Source organism: Rhipicephalus sanguineus, chromosome 3 (assembly GCF_013339695.2).
Source record: "Rhipicephalus sanguineus isolate Rsan-2018 chromosome 3, BIME_Rsan_1.4, whole genome shotgun sequence".
NCBI lineage: Eukaryota > Metazoa > Arthropoda > Arachnida > Ixodida > Ixodidae > Rhipicephalus > Rhipicephalus sanguineus.
The window spans coordinates 192906783-192926504 of record NC_051178.1 but is presented as its reverse complement, the minus strand read 5'-3'; the positions used below and the strand labels follow the sequence as shown (position 1 = coordinate 192926504).

The following is a 19722-nucleotide window of genomic DNA, read 5'->3' as shown; positions in this document are numbered from 1 at the left end:
CCGACCTCGCGTCGCGGAACGTGAAGAGGAACGCTACGCGCGTCGTGTCTTCCCTCTAGCCTAGCCGTTAATTCTCACAGGGCGAGCGGGGAACATGGCGGGGAACGCGGTCGACAGGCGCGCGCGACAGGGGGGGGGGGGTGGAAGCGTAGGAGAGGAGAGAGAGGGGGAGGAGACGCGCATGCGCTGGCGCTCATCGCGGCGTTGCGCAGGAGAGAATGAGGCGCGTGAGAGGGGGGGGGGAGCGTAAGAGAGGAGAGGAAGGGGAGCAGGATGCGCACGCGCAGTAAGGGTGGTCACACCGCACACCACCACCGCCACCACCGGGTTGAACTCGGCCATAAGATGCTTCGCATCTAATGCCAGAGTGAAAGCTCAATGTATGACAACTTCTAAAACGGCAATCGGATTGAACTCGGCCATAAGATGCTTCGCATCTAATAACTATTTATGTCAGAGTGAAAGCTCAATGTATGACAACTTCTAAAACGGCAATATTATCAACAGCAGTGCCCTACTTACCGAGGAATTAAGCTAAATGTATCACATGATGAGCGCCACGAGTGGGACATTTTCGAAGTTGTCCCGATGACGTATGAGAGTCTGCCTACAATAAATCACGAGTAATCAAACTAGCAGCAATAAGAAAAGAACCTTCCGTGCATCAAAAGACGTAATAAAATGCTGTTTGTTCGTTTCCGTTTGATCCATGGAAAAAAGAACCTCTGTGGCGTTGCCAAGGGGAACGGCGCGCGTGGTTCAAAGGTTCCGTTTTCGCCGAACTGCGCTTCGCCCGGCGCCCGGCTTCGCTCACGCGGTCGCGTCTTAGTGGTAGTTTCGGGATCGCGTACTGCCGCGTGTGTTTTGCGCCCTCGTGAAAGTTGCTCTGACAGAAAGTTCGACAAAATGCCGCATGCAACGACGCTGGCACTACGAGCCTTCAGCAGCATACTGCGTTCATCAGGGCTCAAGTCGCTGAATTGAAGCCCAGCGTCGCGAGCCAATGTCTCGTTGTCAAGTTCTTCGTCCACATCCATTGCGGCGATTGCGGCAAGCTTCGATGGCTTCGATGGTCGTGTTGCTGCTGTGGGTCCCGCTACTTTCGCTCCTGCTACTAGTGTCGGCGGCCGCGCAGTAAAGGCGGGCAACGTTGGGCACGGCAGCAGTGACGTATGAAAGTCTGATTTCAGGCGGGTGATTTGAAGCGCGCTAACGCGACGCGGACCACTAAAACGTGATTTTATTTCAAAATAAGCACTTCCTTGGCATAAAAGTAGCACTACGAAGTTTCTGGACCGCTATTTCAACAATCAACGTCGACTTCATATTTGCCTTTAATGTCCCTTTAAGACTTTGCCTATTTCGGTAGTTCTTATTAAAAAAAGTGAAGGTCTGAATGAAGGATTCCCGCTCGCAGTAATCGGATTTTATGTCTATCGACTGTACGGTGGCTTATTCTTGCGTTCAAATGCCGTGCCAACGCGGACACAAGAAAGAAGCCACGACCCCACAAACGCAGACTAACAGCTGCAAAGGTGCACAACGGCGGAAAAGAAAGAAGACACGAAAACTTTTCTGCGCATGCCCGATCAATAGGCGAACCCATCAATCCGGCACGCGTAGGGGTCTACGTGAAAGATAACTGTTAAGGCATTTGATTTCTTCTTTATGCAAGTTAATCGACGGTTGACTCACGCATGCGCTATACCACTATTATCGATACGCCATCCCTCAATAGTTAGACGCGTTTCTTCATTCCTGTGCCGGTACAAAATTGCGCATTAATCGAATTTTGGCGTGCACTTACTCTCTCGGCAATGTAAGGAAATATTATCCTCCGGTTAGCGACCTCGTATGTTCCAATAATATCTGCTTAAAAGGAACCTTATACACCACACATGTACGGCAATCAGGGAATTTGTTGGTGTGTTTTACGAAACAAATGACGGTTCGCGTCTTGTCTATTACTCGCTCATTCTTTCTCTGCACAGCGGGACAAATCTTACCTAGCTTATTATAGCAGCCGTAAAAACAACATTAACACCGTATCTACCTTCCACTTTTTTTAGCCTGTGAGATACACAATGAATGTAAGCAATACATACGACACGTTTTTTTTTTCCCTATCGCTTCTGCAACCATGCTCGGATTGAACAAAACTGACTTCTTTAAACGTTCAGTGACAGTGGCCACTGCAACGCGAGGATAACCTGCATCTAAGAGACGCGTAACCTGTGCGTTAAAGCCGGCACTCATTTTGTGCTTACACGACTTGATGAGGGAAGGCTTAAGACATGACATGGGCTATACCGTTTTTTACAATGTTAGAATGCTTCGACGAAAAGTTTTAACAGCGGTTTTGAAGATCTAAGAAAATAGTGCTAGTATCAGGCCCGTAGCCGGGGGGGGGGGGGGCGTTCCTGAGGGGCCCGGGCCCCTAGGGCACCCCCCCCCCCCCGAAATTCTGGTGGAGGGAAGTGTTTTACCAAAAATAGGTAATGAAAATAGGTGTTTTTCTAAAATAGTCTAGACTATTTTACATTTGCACCCCCCCACCCCTCCGAAAAAAATTCCTGGCTACGGGCCTGGTCATACGTGGTTTTTCTGAAACGTTAAGGAAGCGTCTAGAAATTGTATTCTATTATTCTTGGGCAATTATTTAGTAAAGTTCTTTAGCAAAGTGTCCGTATTTGCATGCCCTGTATTTTAAAATGAACGCTTACCAACTAGCTCAGCTCCCTGTTATTTTAATGAAGCACGTACATGACCTGGAAATATCCCAGAACGTGTTGCATGTATGTAAACAAGCGCACATTTACTGGCCTTGTTCGGCTAGTAATTGTGCACGTGTTTTTACAGCTCCGTTTTACTGGACTTCGTCGTACTCGGAGTTAAAGTGCGGTTACACTGATTCTGTCAAAGCACATTTACTCTATCGGGGGAGCGGGTTGCTACAAATCAACTCTCAAAACTGCTTTGACAGAATGCACAAAGCTGCGGGACTGAGACACGAACGGAAGGAAGACACGACGAGACACACGAACCATAGTGAAATGCACTTATAGACACGGGACAAGCAGCTACTCCCGCCAGAAAAGTTGCCGGCAATCCGTTTCATCCCATACCGTGCTGCCAAGTTTGCGACGAAAAACACAAGGAAACGCACATGATCAAGCGCTTCACCGTTTGTGTTCGCTCCCTTTTTCTTTTCTTTTTACAGCGATAACCAGTATCGCTCGAAATAAGAAAAAAAAAAAAACGCCAGGCCTGCGCTTGTATTGGTTGCCAAGGAAGCCCATGAGCGCATGATCCATTTCCTTGGGGTCTCAGTAAAGTTCTTCGCCCCCCCCCCCCCCCCGTCTCTCTCCCACGTCAACCTATATGTTATACACCCGCCACGGTGGTCTAGTTGTTTTGGCGCTCGACTGCTGACCCGAAGGTCGCGGGATCGAATCCCGGCTGCGGCGGCTGCATTTTCGATGAAGGCGAAAATGTTTGAGGCCCGTGTACTTAGATTTAGGTGCACGTTAAAGAACCCCAGGTGGTCGAAATTTCCAGAGCCCTTCACTACGGCGTCTCATAATCATATCTTGGTTTTGGGACGTTAAACCCCAGATATTATTATTATTATATGTTATACATAGGGGTGTGCGAATATCAAATTTTTCGAATACGAATCGAATACGAATATCCACCTTCGAATATCGAATCGAATATCGAATATCAAAGGAAAAATGCCTCCAAAGTAACAATATTTTATTTAATATGTAGCTGTTTGAAAAAAAAAACATTAACAGCCTGACTGGCAACACAACATACACTGCTGTCTCCAGAACACAATGTCCAGGCTAGCACAATGCACATCACAACACAAGCAAATATCACGGCACAATGAAAATAATGACTAGATGTTATCATGAAGAAATATGAGTTGCTCCACATGATCAGGCAGCAGGCGCTCCCTTCTAACAGAGACCCCCCCCCCCCCTGCCACTGAAAAGGCACGCTCGCTTGGAACAGAAGTGGCTGGTATAGGGAGGTACATGGGGCAAAGCTTTGCCAGACTGAGGTATCTGAAGGTGCCTACAGTCCGCCACCAGTCACATGGGTCACTGTCTTTCTTCAGAAGTGGTCCCGCATAGTGAACGAGTGGTAGTGCGGCACGTTACGGCCGCATAAATTGAAAACGTACGGTTACATGATCGCCAACAGCGCTGCACGTCGGAGATGCACCAGCAATAAATCATACGTATTGGGGCGCTCGTCGCAGGCAGATATCGTGCCTCCGTGTACTTACGATGTTTATCGCTCCTCTCGGCAACGTTTTTAGCTATACGAACGCAGCAGAAATGTGGAAGACGAGTTATATTATGGATGATAATCGAATCGCATATTCGAATTTGTCGAATATTCGAAGTTACCGAATATTCGAAACTTTTCGAATGCACGATTTTCGAATCGATTACGAATATTTCGAATGTAATATTCGACGAATATTCGAAACTTTCGAATATTCGCACACCCCTAGTTATACAGCATGACGGGTGAGGGAAATAACGACCGGGCGTCACCCAATGCAAATTACATAACTGGTGGGCCGTTTAAAGATTCCAACCCATTACAAAGGGCTGAGCCTTAATTCTTCATCGTCATCAGTCGTCGCGTCAACAAAGTGCACATAATGCCTTACAGACGTGTAGCTGGTGCCTCGCTTCTCCGCAGAATGACGAATAATGGCTTAGTAGGTGCTTCCCAACTTCACAAAAATCGTGATTTATGGCGTAGTGGCTACCTTTCTAGTGTACTTGTATTGTAGCCGAGCTTAACGGGCTCTAGAAACGCCGCTCTTCCAGCTTTCGCTGTGACTGTGCTGCGGTTTCAGCGAAGGCCTGGCGTTTTTTTTTTTTTTTTGCTTTTTGTCAGAACTTGGCTGCGCGGATATTCGGGAAGCCAGCTGCATGGGGCCCAATAGCAGCTTTTATTCTTACCATTTCAGTCGATTTTTCGCATTCTTGCTTTTTTTATTTACATTCCTCTCCCCCTCCCTCCTGTTTTTCTTGCGGGGTGTTGAAGTTGTAAACATATGGGAAAACAGATCCCGATTATGTCAGTGTATAACACGTTGCCCACCTTAACCCGTTTATAAGCAGAGCATGTATGTATGTATGTATGTATGTATGTATGTATGTATGTATGTATGTATGTATGTATGTATGTATGTATGTATGTATGTATGTATGTATGTATGTATGTATGTATTGCGAATGTAGAGCGAGCTCCCCCTTTCTCTCTTCATATTAAGCCCTTCGTCTATGTCATTTTACTGTCACGCATTGTTGGCTTCTCGCTATGCGGACCGTGTACGTAGAGGGCGCGACCATCGGCCCGCGCTACGTCATCGCCGGCTGCGGCATGCGCCACGCGCGGTGGCGCGGGGGCGGCGCCGAGGTGCGGCGAAGGGTTGAGGCTCCTGGAGAGCGGCAGGTTCCACAGCGTGACGGCCGTGGGGTCCAGGTGAAAGGCCGCTTCGTGCATGCTGCCGCTGCACGACGGGCACACCACGATGTCGGTCGGATTGTGCAGTCCCAGCGAGCTGGGACACGCAAGCGCTATGGTGGTGCGGCCGGTCGGAGCCTGCGCATGTCGTGTAGCATGTACAGTATATACGGCACCTCAAATACCGAGGCTAGTGAAAGTGAAATTATACAGACAAGACCGAGTGTCACTGGGGCTTTTTTGCAATGAAACATGGCGTCAGAAGAAATCAATTCATACACAGTACAGGCCTTATGGCACGCATATAATACACATATACACAGCAACAATCATGCCAATCAGAACATCTAGACGGGCTAGTTGGTGCACTCTAGTAAACGATTGTGAACTGCGCACAATTAGGAAAAGGACAACACGAAAGGAGATCTGCTTTGTGTGACTTCTTTCGTGTTGTCCTGTTCTTAGTTATGCGCAGTTCACAATCGTTTACAAGAATCATGTCTTAAGGACAAGTCTTTATCACAAGACGAGAAAGTATAAACCGCCCAGAAAAGTTAAATATTTCATCGCTTTGTTGAAGAGGCTCCCGCATGGGTGCCGAAACGTCAACAATTGTTGTACGTTTTTTTCGGCGACACCAAATCGCCAGAAAACTACTCAAATCGTGAAGAGAGTATTTGGGAATGAATGAATAAATGAGGAAAATTTTATTGCTAGAGAGACCGTTAAAGGTTTAAATCTTGGGCCTGTAAGTGATAAAAGGTCTCTTCAATTCAACAACAACAATAACAAGAACAACAAGGCTATGCTTTACTAAAACGAAAGCCCCGAATAAACATATAGCTGCCACATGACAACCGTGCATGGCATGACAACGATAACGTCACGAGTTATGCGTCGCGGCTCTAGCGTTCAAATATCGGTAATAATAATAATATATGGGGTTTAACGTCCCAAAACCACGATATGATTATGAGGGACGCCGTAGTGGAGGGCTCCGGAAATTTCGACCACCTGGAGTTCTTTAATTGTGCACCTAAATCTAAGTACACGGGCCTCAAACATTTTCGCCTCCATCGAAAATGCAGCCGCCGCGGCCGGGCTTTGATACCGCGACCTTCGGGTCAGCAGTCGAGCGCCATAACCACTAGACCACCGTGGCGGGGCCGTTCAAATATCGGATGGGGGTGATTGTACATCTATTGTTATGTTAAGACGTTTATTGACGGCGAGATTGACGGCGACGATGCACAACGACAGAGCGCAGACTCGCAGACTCTCACGAGCACGAGCACGAGGGGCGTGCTCTCCGAGAATAGGCGAAGAGGGTGACCCACTAGGAGGCGCTTGAGAGAACGACCCATTAGAGCGTTCCAATGCTTCTCTACAATTACCCCGGGTACGAAAAGGGAGCCGCCTGGCGACCTAACAGCTGGTCACTATGAGCGGGTCATGGTAGGGCTTGAGGCGCTCCACGTTGACAATGTCGCGCCCTCGACGGCGCATGTCCGAAGATGGTTCAATAGGTTCAATCAGGTAGTTGACCGGGGATGTGCGTTCGACGACACGGTAGGGGCCTTCGTACTTGGGTAGTAGTTTGGAAGAGAGGCCAGTTGCAGTGGTAGGAACCGAGAGCCATACGAGCGCTCCAGGGAGGAACGTGGCTGCAGAAGTGTTGGTGGCACTGCGAATGCTCTTCTGCCGCTCTTGGTCCTGCGTAGTAAAGGTCCTGGCAAGCTCGCGACACTCCTCAGCAAGTCTGGCTGTGGCAGAAATAGGCGCACACTCCGAGCGATCCGGCGTGTATGGAAGGATTGTGTCGATTGTGTGCGACGGGTGCCTGCCGTACAATAAGAAAAAGGGTGAGAAACCAGTTGTGCTTTGAGGGGCGGTATTGTAGGCGTAGGTGACGAAAGGCAGAATCGAATCCCAATTTGTGTGATCGGCGGCGACGTACATCGATAGCATGTCGCCGAGCGTGCGGTTGAAGCGTTCGGTGAGGCCATTCGTCTGCGGGTGGTAAGCAGTAGTTTTGCGGTGAACAACGTTGCACTCTTTGAGGATGGCTTCGACGACTTCCGACAGGAAGACACGGCCTCGATCGCTGAGCAGCTCCTGGGGTGGACCGTGGCGCAGCATGAACCGGTGGAGCAGGAAGGAGGCTACATCGCGCGCTGTAGCCGCTGGGAGGGCGGCAGTTTCGGCGTATCGCGTAAGGTGGTCTACAGCGACGATGGCCCAGCGGTTACCAGCCGACGTCAGAGGAAGTGGCCCATACAAATCGATGCCAACGCGCCCAAACGGCCGGTCAGGGCAAGGTAAAGGCTGTAGACCTGCTGGTGACTGGTGTGTTGAAGCTTTGCGGCGCTGACAATCGATGCAGGAGCGAACGAACTTCTGCACGTAGCGGTACATCCCTCGCCAAAAGTACCGTTGGCGAATGCGGTGGTATGTTTTCGATACCCCAGAGTGCGCACACTGCGGATCAGCGTGGAACGATTCGCATATGTCAGAACGGAGACTGCGGGGTATTACTAGTAGCCACTGGCGGCCGTCGGCGTTGTAATTGCGTCGGTGAAGGAGGTCGTCGCGAATGGCGAAATGATGGGCTTGACGACGCAACGCGCGAGTGGATGGTGTTGCCGATGGATCAGTGAGCAAGTCTATCAGTGAAGCAATCCACTGATCCTTGCGCTGTTCGGTAGCGATGGTGTGAATGTCGATGGAAGAAACGGAATTGTGAGACATTGAGCTGTGGGTATTGTCGTCAGGCAAGGGGGAGCGCGAGAGTGCGTCGGCGTCAGCATGCTGGCGTCCGTTGCGGTACAGCACGCGGATGTCGTAGTCCTGTAGGCGAAGTGCCCAGCGGGCGAGGCGGCCTGATGGATCCTTCAATGATGATAGCCAGCATAGTGCATGGTGGTCGGTGATGACATCAAATGGGCGACCATACAAATAAGGTCAGAACTTCGTAAGGGCCCAGATAATCGCCAGGCATTCCTTTTCGGGGACGGTGTAATTGGTCTCGGCTTTGGTAAGCGTTCGACTTGCATATGCCACGACATATTCAGGGAACCCTGGCTTGCGCTGCGCAAGGACGGCGCCAAGGCCAACACCGCTGGCGTCTGTGTGCACCTCTGTAGGAGCCGTAGGGTCGTAGTGGCGTAGTATGGGAGGCGACGTCAACAAACGACGGAGCTTCGCGAAAGCTTCGTCGCACTCTGACGACCACGAATTGAGCGGCACATTACTTCTGAGGAGCTTCGTCAGCGGCGATATGATAGTCGCGAAGTTTCGAATGAAGCGCCGAAAGTAGGAACACAGTCCTACGAAACTGCGCAGTTCCTTGACGGACGTAGGTTTGGGGAACTCGGTCACGGCCCGAAGCTTGGCTGGATCGGGGAGAATACCGTCCTTGGACACGATGTAACCGAGTATTGTCAGCTGCCGTGCTGCAAATCGGCACTTCTTTAGATTCACTTGCAGACCGGCCTCGCTCAAACGCGTCAAAACATGCCGCAGGCGTTGAAGGTGCGTGGAGAAGTCCGGAGCGAAAACAACGACGTCGTCGAGGTAGCATAAGCATGTGTGCCATTTCAGGTTGCGCAGAACGGTATCCATCATGCGCTCAAAGGTGGCGGGCGCGTTACACAGCCCAAACGGCATGACGTTGAATTCGTACAAGCCGTCGGGCGTGACAAAGGCGGTCTTCGGTCGAGCGTCATCAGCCATAGGTACTTGCCAGTACCCTGAGCGCAAATCAAGAGATGAAAGAATTCTGCGCCTTGCAGGCTGTCAATCGCGTCTATTCGCGGTAGTGGATACACGTCCTTGCGAGTGATCTTGTTAAGTCGTCGGTAATCCACACAGAACCGCACAGAACCGTCCTTCTTCGCCACAAGAACGACAGGAGACGCCCAGGGGCTGTTAGAAGGTCGAATAACATCGCGGCGAAGCATCTCGTCGACTTGCTCGTTGATTACACGGCGTTCTGTGGGAGATACGCGATATGGACGTTGCCGCACTGGCGGCTGGGTGCCAGTGTCGATGCGATGCGTAACGGCGGACGTGCGGCCGAGAGAAGTTTGAGCGACATCGAAAGAAGAGCGAAATTCTTCCAACAGGCCCAGAAGCTGGGAACGCTGGACTGGCGTAAGGCTGTCAGCAATGGAGGAACCAAATACATCAGCGGATGATGAACCAGACGTGGAAACAGCACCGAGCGTACTGGAACTGTGGCAGTGCATTTCATCTGGTTCGTCCATAACTTGTGCGTCTTCGAGGGGTTCCACGCTACCGAGACATTCCCCTTGCACCAACGTGACACTGTACGGGAATGGATTGATAACAAAATAGAGGTGCTGCCCTGAGTGACTTGCACGGTCGCGAAAGGCACCAGCAAGCCTTTCCTCCTGCAAACACGGTCCGATGGCGAGAGGAGTGCAACGGTGTCGGAAAGACTTGCGCAGTAGACTGACACCGCCGTTGACGAGTTTGCAGGCACCTTGGTGTCGTCTTTGACATGTACCTTGCCCGCAGCCGATGGATTGTCTGCCGGCGTCCAATCAGGGAACGGTGAGAGCTCTATTTCGGCTGGTGCGCAATGAATGACGGCGTCGTGGAGGGAGAGAAAATCCCATCCTAGGAAGACGTCGTGAGAGCAGGCAGGAATTATGATCAATTCGACGGCGTACAGAGCATCCTGAATAATGACGCGGGCGTTGCACACCGCTGTAGGGTGAATACTTTGGGCGCTGGCTGTACGGAGGGAGAGACCAGAAAGTGGCGTCGTCACTTTTCGCAGTAATCGGCTGAGTTTGGCGTCCATGACGGATACGGCGGCTCCAGTGTCGATAAGGGCAGATGCGCGAACACCGTCCACAAACACGTCTATCACGTTCGATGGGCTTCGCTGAGGGCTTTCGCAGTTCGATAGCGTCGCAGCCCTTGCCTCGTGGACTGCGACGACTAGTTTTCCTGGTCACGTGAGACCGGACGTGGCCGCATAGGCGACAGTGAGCGACGTCGTGGAGACGGTGACCGGCGGGTAGATGTTGCGGCGCGGGACGTCGGTGACATAGGCGGCGCTTGGTCATAATAAGGTTGGCTTGATTGGCTGGGCAGGGCTGATGCGACCCGAGGCGGCTCCATGCGATTGCAGTAGCGTGCGACGTGACCGGCGCAACCGCACGCGAAGCAGATGGGGCGGTTGTCGGAAGTGCGCCAGCGGTTCGCGGGTCGCATCCATGTCGCAGAACGGGACGGACGAGACGGCTGCTGATATGAGGGCATTGTGGGCAGGTGTCGGGGCCTGGGGACGACGTCGACGTACGTAGGCGGCACAGCCGCGTCGAAGGCCGGGGGCCGAAGACGGCTTCGGCGTAACTTCGCGGTGCAGCCACAGGAATCGCTGGGGGCGGCCTGGCTACAGCTTACGCGTAGCTTAGTGGCGCATGCACTGGAGGCGGTTGGTGGTATTCAGGAATGACCTCTGCGATTTCCTGCTGAATCGCTCGGCGGAGAGGAGGCAGGAGGGTAGTGGGCGGCTGGTCAACACGCTGCGGTGGAGCGAAAGCCAGTAGAGAGATCTGGCGGGCAATTTCCTCACGCACGAACGACTTGATTTCGGCGAGCAAGGTGGAGTGTCGGAAATGGCCGACAAGCCCGCGAGATCAGCATCGCGTGATGGCGGTCGACGGGTCATCAAGCGCTGCCGGCGCAGCTCCTCGTAGCTTTGGCACAGCGTGATGACCTCTGCCACTGTGCGAGGGTTTTTGGCCAGCAGCATGGTGAAGGCATCGTCGTCGATGCCTTTCATAACATTCCTGATTCTGTCAGACTCCGGCATGCTCGTGTCGGCTTTTTTGCACAAGTCAAGGATGTCTTCAATGTAGCTCGTGAACGATTCACCGGCCTGTTGTGCCCGTTCACGCAACCGCTGTTCGGCTTGCAGCTTACGGACGGCAGGGCGGCCAAACACGTCGACGATGGCGGTCTTGAAATCGGACCACGTCGGGAAGTCGGATGCATGGTTGTTGTACCACATGCCTGCCACACCCGCGAGGCAGAAAACTAAGTTGCTCAGCTTGCCCGCTTCGTCCCATTTATTGGGAACACTCACCCGCTCGTAAATCGCGAGCCAGTCCTCCACGTCGGTGCCATCCGCGCCGGTGAAGATAGGAGGGTCACGGATGCGGGGGACACCGGGACAAGCGGTCGGAGCAGGAGGCGGCGTTTGCTGAGCGGCGTCTTGCGGCATGGTAGATGGCACGGTACGGGATCGAAGCTCCAGGGGCATCGAATGGAGACCGAAGTTGTGGTGACGGTACAGCACTCTCCACCACTTTGTTAAGACGTTTATTGACGGCGAGATTGACGGCGACGATGCACAACGACAGAGCGCAGACTCGCAGACTCTCACGAGCACGAGCACGAGGGGCGTGCTCTCCGAGAATAGGCGAAGAGGGTGACCCACTAGGAGGCGCTTGAGAGAACGACCCATTAGAGCGTTCCAATGCTTCTCTACAGTTATTATTTCTTGGTGTAACGAGGATACCAGTGGCCATAATGCAGCATTGACAGTGCACGAAGGCGTATAGACGATTTTACATAATACAGATGGGCGCCGCCACCTTGGACTGCTAAACGGATGTTTTATTATTTTTATATATCGCGACGTGAATTAATAAGGTCATGAAACGTCGATTGCATCAACCCAACCGTTTTCATGCGCATGCGTCTACCGTGGCACTGTTCGTTTAGTTAAAGATACAAAACGGCAATGCTATAGAGTCCAATATGGCGGCGAAGTGACTGATCTATAGTCTGTAGAATACCTGCGGAGTTCGGGGAAGCACACGGCGCTTGAAGCACACGCACAGAAGCGCCACCAGCGTGAGCGCAGCGACGACAGCGCTGCAGCCGAGCAGCCAGTACGGCAGCGAGCTCACGTTGAGCCCGTAGAAGCCGGGGCGAAGCTGGTAGACGATGTCGTCAATCGACTGCTGATCTGCAGCTGGCGCCGTCGAATCTGTCGCAAAATACCAAGACGAAAGTCTATATGCTTCACAGTCCGTACGCGTTTTCATCGCAGTGTCGACACAAAGAGCAACCAAGAGAACAGTTGGCTGCTCTCTCGGTTATTCTATTGGATTTTTCTCGGGTGGTTTACTGTTAGACCAATCTCGTCTGTTGCAACATCAGCACCGCCACCCACCTCCATTAAAAAAAATAAAGGGTTGGGGGTGAGTCTACCGAGATGTGCAATTAAGTTGGCTAAAAAGATGAAAAGGGAAATGGACAACATACTGGGAGAGATGAATAGAAATAGATCACAAAGGATGCATGCATGCGGCGTGCAATTCTTATAGTCCAGCATGCATAGCCTCCCCCCCCCCCCCCCCCCCCCCCACATCTCTTTTTTTTTTCGCTGAGGCCGGTGTCGAACAATGTTTCAGTGTTCTCTCCAGAGACTTCGGAAGCGTTATTGAAGTGATGGGACACAAAACAAGGGTGATACTGAAAAGCGCGATGAAAGGTGGGGGGGAGGAAGGTGCACAGGCATTGTCCTATCGCCCTAGCCATTGCAGTGCATTTTCTTGCACACGTAGGAAAAGCGAAAGAATGCCTGCATATACATATTGAAGTGACTAAAATACGCAATAAAACAAGACAGGTATTCGAGATACATTTTTCGGTTTATGATACTCTTTTTTTTTTTGCAAATTCTGATGTGAAAAAAAAAGTTTCGGTATTCGAATTAGACGTTTACTATATTCGGCATTATAGGAAGCCCAAAAAATTTCGGGCTATACAGGTCCGATTCGATTTGAGAAGTTTCATTGTTCGAATGTTCGTTTCAGTGAATCGCGAAAAGCTAAATCGCCGTGCGCCACACCTTGACTGCGCACAACATAGAGCAACCAAGCTACCATATACGCACCTGTTTGCGGTTCGGAAGAGGTCATACTTTGAACTGGACTGGCGGCAGTCGTGGGCATCGATCATCCGGAGACTTCGTGAAGCAGCAATAGGGTGTCTTCAAAACTGCGCGCAAGAGAGAGAGAGAGAGAGAGAGAGAGAGAGAGAGAGAGAGAGAGAGAGAGAGCTTAATTAAGGCAATAGTTGGGCTTTCAGAGACTCTCAGTTCAGAACTTCGTTGGCGAATTTCTTCAAAGCCGACTCAATAACAGAGCCATGTCAGTGTAAACTATTTCAATTCTTGCTGCCTCCTGTTCTTATCTTCTTTTATGTTCCTTTTTATACTGACTGCAGCAACTCTCCTTCCTGTAATGCCGCTTGGTGCCAAAGGTAAGCAGATTAAATAAATAAATAAATAAATAAATAAATAAATAAATAAATAAATAAATAAATAAATAAATAAATAAAACTAAATATAACGTAACAGTATGGGCAGCACAGTAACAAAAATGGTAGTAAGATATGTATAAAAACGGGAAATAAGAGTTTATAATAAAATTTGTAGAACTTATAGAAGGTTGCGGGTTATATGTACAAAAAGAAGGGCCAAATTAAACGAAAAAAAAGGGCTCATATTTGTAAGCAACACAGAAACATGAAAGACGAGAAAATGCTGCTGCTATTTAGTGCATAATGCTATTTAGATTTACTGATAAATCATTTACTATTGATTTACAACGTGATAGGTAGAATTCACAACGAAGGTGTACATTTTTTTTGCATGTGATCGCTCGTCGCACTGATCGCGTTTTATAAATTTTGTTGTTGCTTTGATGACTAAACTCTGATTGAACACCGTATCTAAGTGGAGTAATCATTAATAACTACCCTATTAAATAAGGAAACAAGAAGGGATTGACGTAGTACATACCTCGGAAAAGGCGACGAATTTTTTAAAATACCGGCGCCTTTCTGGTCAGCACCCACGCAAAGCCTGCCCGCAAACACATTGGTTTTAGGACTGCCCTTATCATCACCCGGAGCGCTGTCGGCTACGCTTTTGCATCAGCTGGGTTATATACTGGCCGACGAAAGCTGTTCCAAAAAATATAGCATATTCGGAAACGAGGTCTGACTTTCGGGGAGCAAACGGTATTAAAAAGAAAAGCAAGTGCGTCACATGGCAGCTGCACGCTGTCCTCCACAAGGCTGATAAGCCATGTAGAGGACAGAGCGGTACAGTATGTCAACATATGATCCCTTTCAACAAACGCATGACCGTAGTCTCCCAAAAGAGCAAGTGTGCGTCCGAGTTTGCTTCATGTGTGCGTGAGTGCGCGTATATAAGCGTGTTATCCTAACAGTGATGAAAGGACGATCATACTGTTTCAGCACTGCGCGTGCCGTTTATTTTTCGTAGCTTAAATAATTACAACCCGCCTCTTGAACAAAGGCGGGCATACATGCGCGCAAACACACACTAATCATATTAATAATTTCCGGGGTGTTACGTGCCGAAACCACGATATGATTATGAGGCACTTCGTAGAGAAGGGCTCCGTATAATTTTGACAAACTGGGGATATTTAATGTGCGCTGACGTCGCACAGTACACGGGCCTCTAGCATTTCACCTTTATCGAAATGCGACCGCCGCGGCCGGGATTGAACCCGCGTCGTTCGCGTCAGCAGCCGAGCACTGTAACCAATACGCCACCACGGCGGACGATGTGCAGTTTAGGGGCGCCGACCATAAGTATAGCGTCGCTATTGAAGAGTTGTAGCATTGCAGGAGCGTGGGATGCGCCTTGCAAACACTGTTTGAAAAAAAAAAAAAAAAGACGAATAAATGGAGCGGGGCCGATGACTTACCTTAGCTATCGAACAGAGTCGTTTTTTAAACCGAGTTAAATCAAACTGTTGCCTTTTATTTTCAGTTTGTTTAGCAGTGCACATGGATTTTCCTGTCCGTGATAGAATTATATAGTGCACATGTTTCCCTTGGGGAGCAGAGCTGCGCGCAAGTCCGCCATTCCGCCACCGTAACATCCAAGGTATACAGGAAAACCATTCCTCTTTACGCAGAAGAGATGCTCGACGTCGCATCTCTTCTGCGGAGGAGTTCGACGTAGCTGAAAGAAACTGCACCAACAGCCTGAGAGCCTTACATTATTTCAACGTAAGACCTTATTGTAAGAGGATTTGTGTGATTGCGCGTGTGCACGAATGCGCACAAGTGCGGATTAATTATTTAGCAGGGCTGCTGCGGGACGCTGAGAAGGCGCATGCGCACGCGATTAAGGAAAAAGTATTAGGCTCCGTAACTTCTTCCTCTTGGATCCTGGTAGGCTTCACTTCACTGCACGCTCCACCGCAGTACAAGTTGTTTGTATGCCTCGCCACATAGCTTCACCGTACTGCGACAAAGCACCTCAACACGTCATGTGAGTGTTACCGCACAACATTTGTGTAAGGCGGAAAAGCTGACCACTCCCGTGCCCTAAAAAAAAAAAAAATATATATATATATATATATATATATATATATATATATATATATATATATATATATATATATATATATATATATATATATTTTTTTTTTGTGCATAGCGCTTCCGTACTGTGGTGAAAACGACTTAAAACCATTTGTAAGCGTTCTTTTTTTTTTGCATAGCAATAATGTCTTTCAGCGAAGCTAATTAAGCAGAAAGAGCTAGGGTAGCGACCTCCTGACCTCATGCTCTTGGAGTGCGTGTCGCTAGGCCAGACCTACAGCAAGCCCAGATGGGAAGCCATGCTGCACAGCCCGAAGTCGCAAGACCAAATCCTGGCTGTCCGATACGCCCGCGACGGGGCCCACAGGCTGGACCTGTCGGTCCCCACGTGGGAACAGCCGGGTGGGCGCGGGGGACGCTCTTCCCCACGTCTGTAACGAACCTCAATAAAGTTGTTCTCTCTTTCTCTCTCGCTTAAGCAGAAAGACAATTACGTTACGCATACTAGACGGGTGAAGTGTTATGTGGTGACTTATAAACACACTTTTTTTTTCCTTTAGAAGGAAGTGGCGCAGCACGGCGCAGTGGCAAGTGAGTGTCGAGGTTCTGAGACATTTTTTTTTGCATCGGTCTTGTCGAATGTGGACAAGCAAATAGCTCACAGCTCAAAAATGTCTATTTATAACATTTGCGTGCGCGCCTTGCTTTGATTCTTAGTGAGGAAGTTCCCGATAAGGATGAAGCTTAGCTTCGTGGTGCTTGTCTTAATCAACAAAAACGCTCATGAATGATCCGACAGCTGTTCATGAGGAACCGCCCATGACATTACCAAACAACGCCTCTTGTGGCCTCGAGAAAGATGTAAGCAGGGCGGTTCTTCCTTAATAACTGCGCACAGAGATCATCGTTCAAATTTTATCCCAAAGAAACATTATACATGCTTAGCGCCTTGTTTTGAGTGAACAATACAGCTTTCAGAGGCCCGAAACTTGTTCTGCTTGAAAAGTTCGAAGCACTAAAAGTAGCATACGAAAATCAATCAATCGAAAAAAAAAATGCCATGGGATGAAACCTTATGTTGACTACGATGACAGCTTTTCAATAGATTCAGTGTTTGTGTTTCCAGCGTGATGCAACAGGAGTCTCTAAAACACCAAGATTTTTTTCAAAGCAGCATTATTCTCTTCACACCTATCTATCAGTCAGAAAAAACAAGCTTAATATTGCAATGTCACATACCGGCTTCCTCTGATATTAGACGACGCAAATACTTGTTAGTTATGCCGTCTCTGTATACGAGTCTCTTTGAGAAAACATCCGTATGACTGTACAGTTTTGGAAGACTGGCATAGATATATACATATCGTCTCTTAAAAAATATGTATGCCATTGCGCGTGTTTATTCAACAAGTCGCAACGTTCCTTGATGTTAATTACATCAACCCGTGAAGAAGAAGATGATCGCTTTTTGTTACGGCGCGGCGAAGGGGGCTGAGTAATCTCGCTAACTCGTTAACACCAATATTAGTATTAATGACAAAAGAAAAAAAAAACGTTTCTTTCGTCGAACCTGTGCTCGTCGTTAGTTTTGCTGGGAAAGCTACTCCGAGCCGCTATCGAAGAGATGGACGTGATCGAAAACCCTGCTTCCCAGTCGACACGTGCACAATAAAGCGATATTTGTTTTTCAATTTAGAAAAAAAAAAAACCATTAACACGGGAGTCGCGGGGCGAAACCAGAGCAGCTTCCGCGACATCGTCTGTGCCAGTATCTAACTGGTCCCCTTTAACACAAGCAAAAATATATATAAAACCGACTGGACGGCAGTATGTTGCATACTGGATCACGTTAATTCGGTGCATCAACGCGGACGTTACACAATTGAAGAAAGGAAAGAACAGATGCGTGTATACGAAATCGCGCCTGCTCAGAGCCTTACGATGACGGCTCCTTCTCAATGCATGTTACGTGTTCCTCGAAGGAATGTGTACATTGGCGAGGCGTTTCTTGGCAGAACGTACGCTTCACTCTGGAGTGGCTATGGATGCACGATGAAGAACTTCGTCTGGTGAATGGATCATTTCTGATGCTTCCCTTTCCACCGCGGTGCACGGAAATAATGAGGCACACAATCTATAGAGGCGGTGCCGACGTCGACGTATGTGCGATAGCGACCGTGTAGCGTTTCTCCACCCCCCCCCCCTTTTTTTTTTTTGCTTTGCAGGCCAGATCTCCCCTTCCATCGTTATAGTGTGAGACGCATTTGGCCCGGTCCACCGCTCTTGCCTCATGAGAGTCACTCGCCCGCCGCCGCCACCAGCCAGTTCGTTGTTCAGTATGCGTGAGATAGTCGGCTCCGGCCGATACTTCGACGGCCGCTCGAAGCCCGCCACGTTGTCTGGGAAAATTGGCCCTAAACTCCGCGGGATACAAAAGACGCAGAAATAGTCTCGTCGCCGTCGAGGGGCGTTCTCACGAATCGAAGTATACGGCGTCGTGTATATACTCCTGGAAAACGAGAAAACGCCTACAATGCTGCAGATGCGCGAAGCGAGCAATTTTCGTAATTAGCCGCCCTTCATTTCGTGAATGAAGAAGCTGACCAGTTAATATATTCTGTGTATAAGACGCCTATGCAAATACTTGTTTCGAGTTTCTCCACCAGTAGGTTCAACCATGATTCGTGCACACTGTCGCATATTTCAAGTTAAGCACTTTGAAGAATGAAACTGTTAGGATGTATTGCGTAAGAAATAAAAATAAAAGAGAACATAAAAAGAAAGAAGCCATTATATCAGCAGCCAGAAAATGAAAGCTATATAACCTATCTTCCCCAAACAATGAGTGAGATGAAAGAACCACGCGGTTGATCCCTCCGTCATAGGAATCGGTATATATAACAAGAAAGTGAAATATAATAATCGGCGGGGTTTTACTTCCCAAAACCACGATAATATCATGAAGGACGCCGTATTGGAGGGCTCCGGATATTTCGACCACATGGGGTTCTCTAACGTGCATTAAAATCTAAGTACAGGGGCCTCAAGTATTTTCGCCTCCACCGAAAATGCGGCCACCACGACCGGGATTCGATCCCGCGACCTTCAGGCCAGCAGTCGAGCACCATAACCACTAGACCACCGTGGCGGGTACGAAAGTGAACCGTGTCTTCATTGTTTATTGTAAATTCATATACGAGAGCTTGCACAATGTCTATTGGTGTTTGGTAGCTATATAGCACCATCTGACGTGGATGCACCCACGTTGACGCCTATAGTGGCGCTTCTCCAGCGCGTCGACTAATGTTGTTGATCATAATTTAACCATTGTGGTAGCAGTAGTAGTCAGCACACACCTGGACACAGGATATAGTGAATCCCGCCCAAAGGTGGCATCGACAAGTATATAATAAACACAGGTACTCGATATGCACTCATTCAAGGCCCGTCGTCATTTCAGGGAAAAAAAAACGCCAACCTACGCCTGTGATCATGCATACACTGCACAGCGCTTCAAAAACGCAAGAGGCAGTTTGTAGCTTGAGCCGTGAACGCGTGAAGGCGTTCCGCATCCCGCTGGCGTGTCTTTCGCTTCACCAAGCACACAATGCGCGACATTCGCAAGTCGACGTCGTTGCCTTTCTGTGGCACGTATTGCAACAGTTTTATTAGTCGGTGCTGTCACACTCAAAGCAGTAGGCGGCAAAGAAGCACCGTTGGTGCATGTGGAAGCTGCACTGCTCTGGCAACGAGCCGTCACACGCTAACACGGCACGACAGGCAAGGCACATAACTGCTGGTTCACCAAAT

The 19722-nt window shown here is 49.3% G+C and overlaps 1 protein-coding gene across 1 annotated transcript; it reads right to left on the bottom strand.

Moving 5' to 3' along the window:
• Positions 1 to 5160: 5160 nt before the first annotated feature.
• LOC119385221 (uncharacterized) lies at positions 5161 to 14449 on the bottom strand. The gene is made up of 4 exons (XM_037652726.2): positions 14348 to 14449; positions 13439 to 13542; positions 12333 to 12526; positions 5161 to 5634 (listed from the first exon to the last, which is right to left on the bottom strand). The coding sequence occupies exons 2-4, from the start codon at positions 13494 to 13496 to the stop codon at positions 5311 to 5313; spliced, it is 576 nt and encodes a 191-aa protein (XP_037508654.1). The 5' UTR covers positions 13497 to 13542; positions 14348 to 14449; the 3' UTR covers positions 5161 to 5310.
• Between the last annotated feature and the right edge of the window lie 5273 nt (positions 14450 to 19722).

Coding starts and splice junctions, on each gene's coding strand:
- LOC119385221 (XM_037652726.2), bottom strand. CDS start 13,496: ATGCCCACGACTGCCGCCAGTCCAGTTCAAAGTATGACCTCTTCCGAA. Junction 12,527..13,438: donor CTCTTCCGAACCGCAAACAG/GTGCGTATATGG, acceptor ATTTTGCGACAG/ATTCGACGGCGCCAGCTGCA. Junction 5,635..12,332: donor TGCTTCCCCGAACTCCGCAG/GTATTCTACAGA, acceptor CGACATGCGCAG/GCTCCGACCGGCCGCACCAC.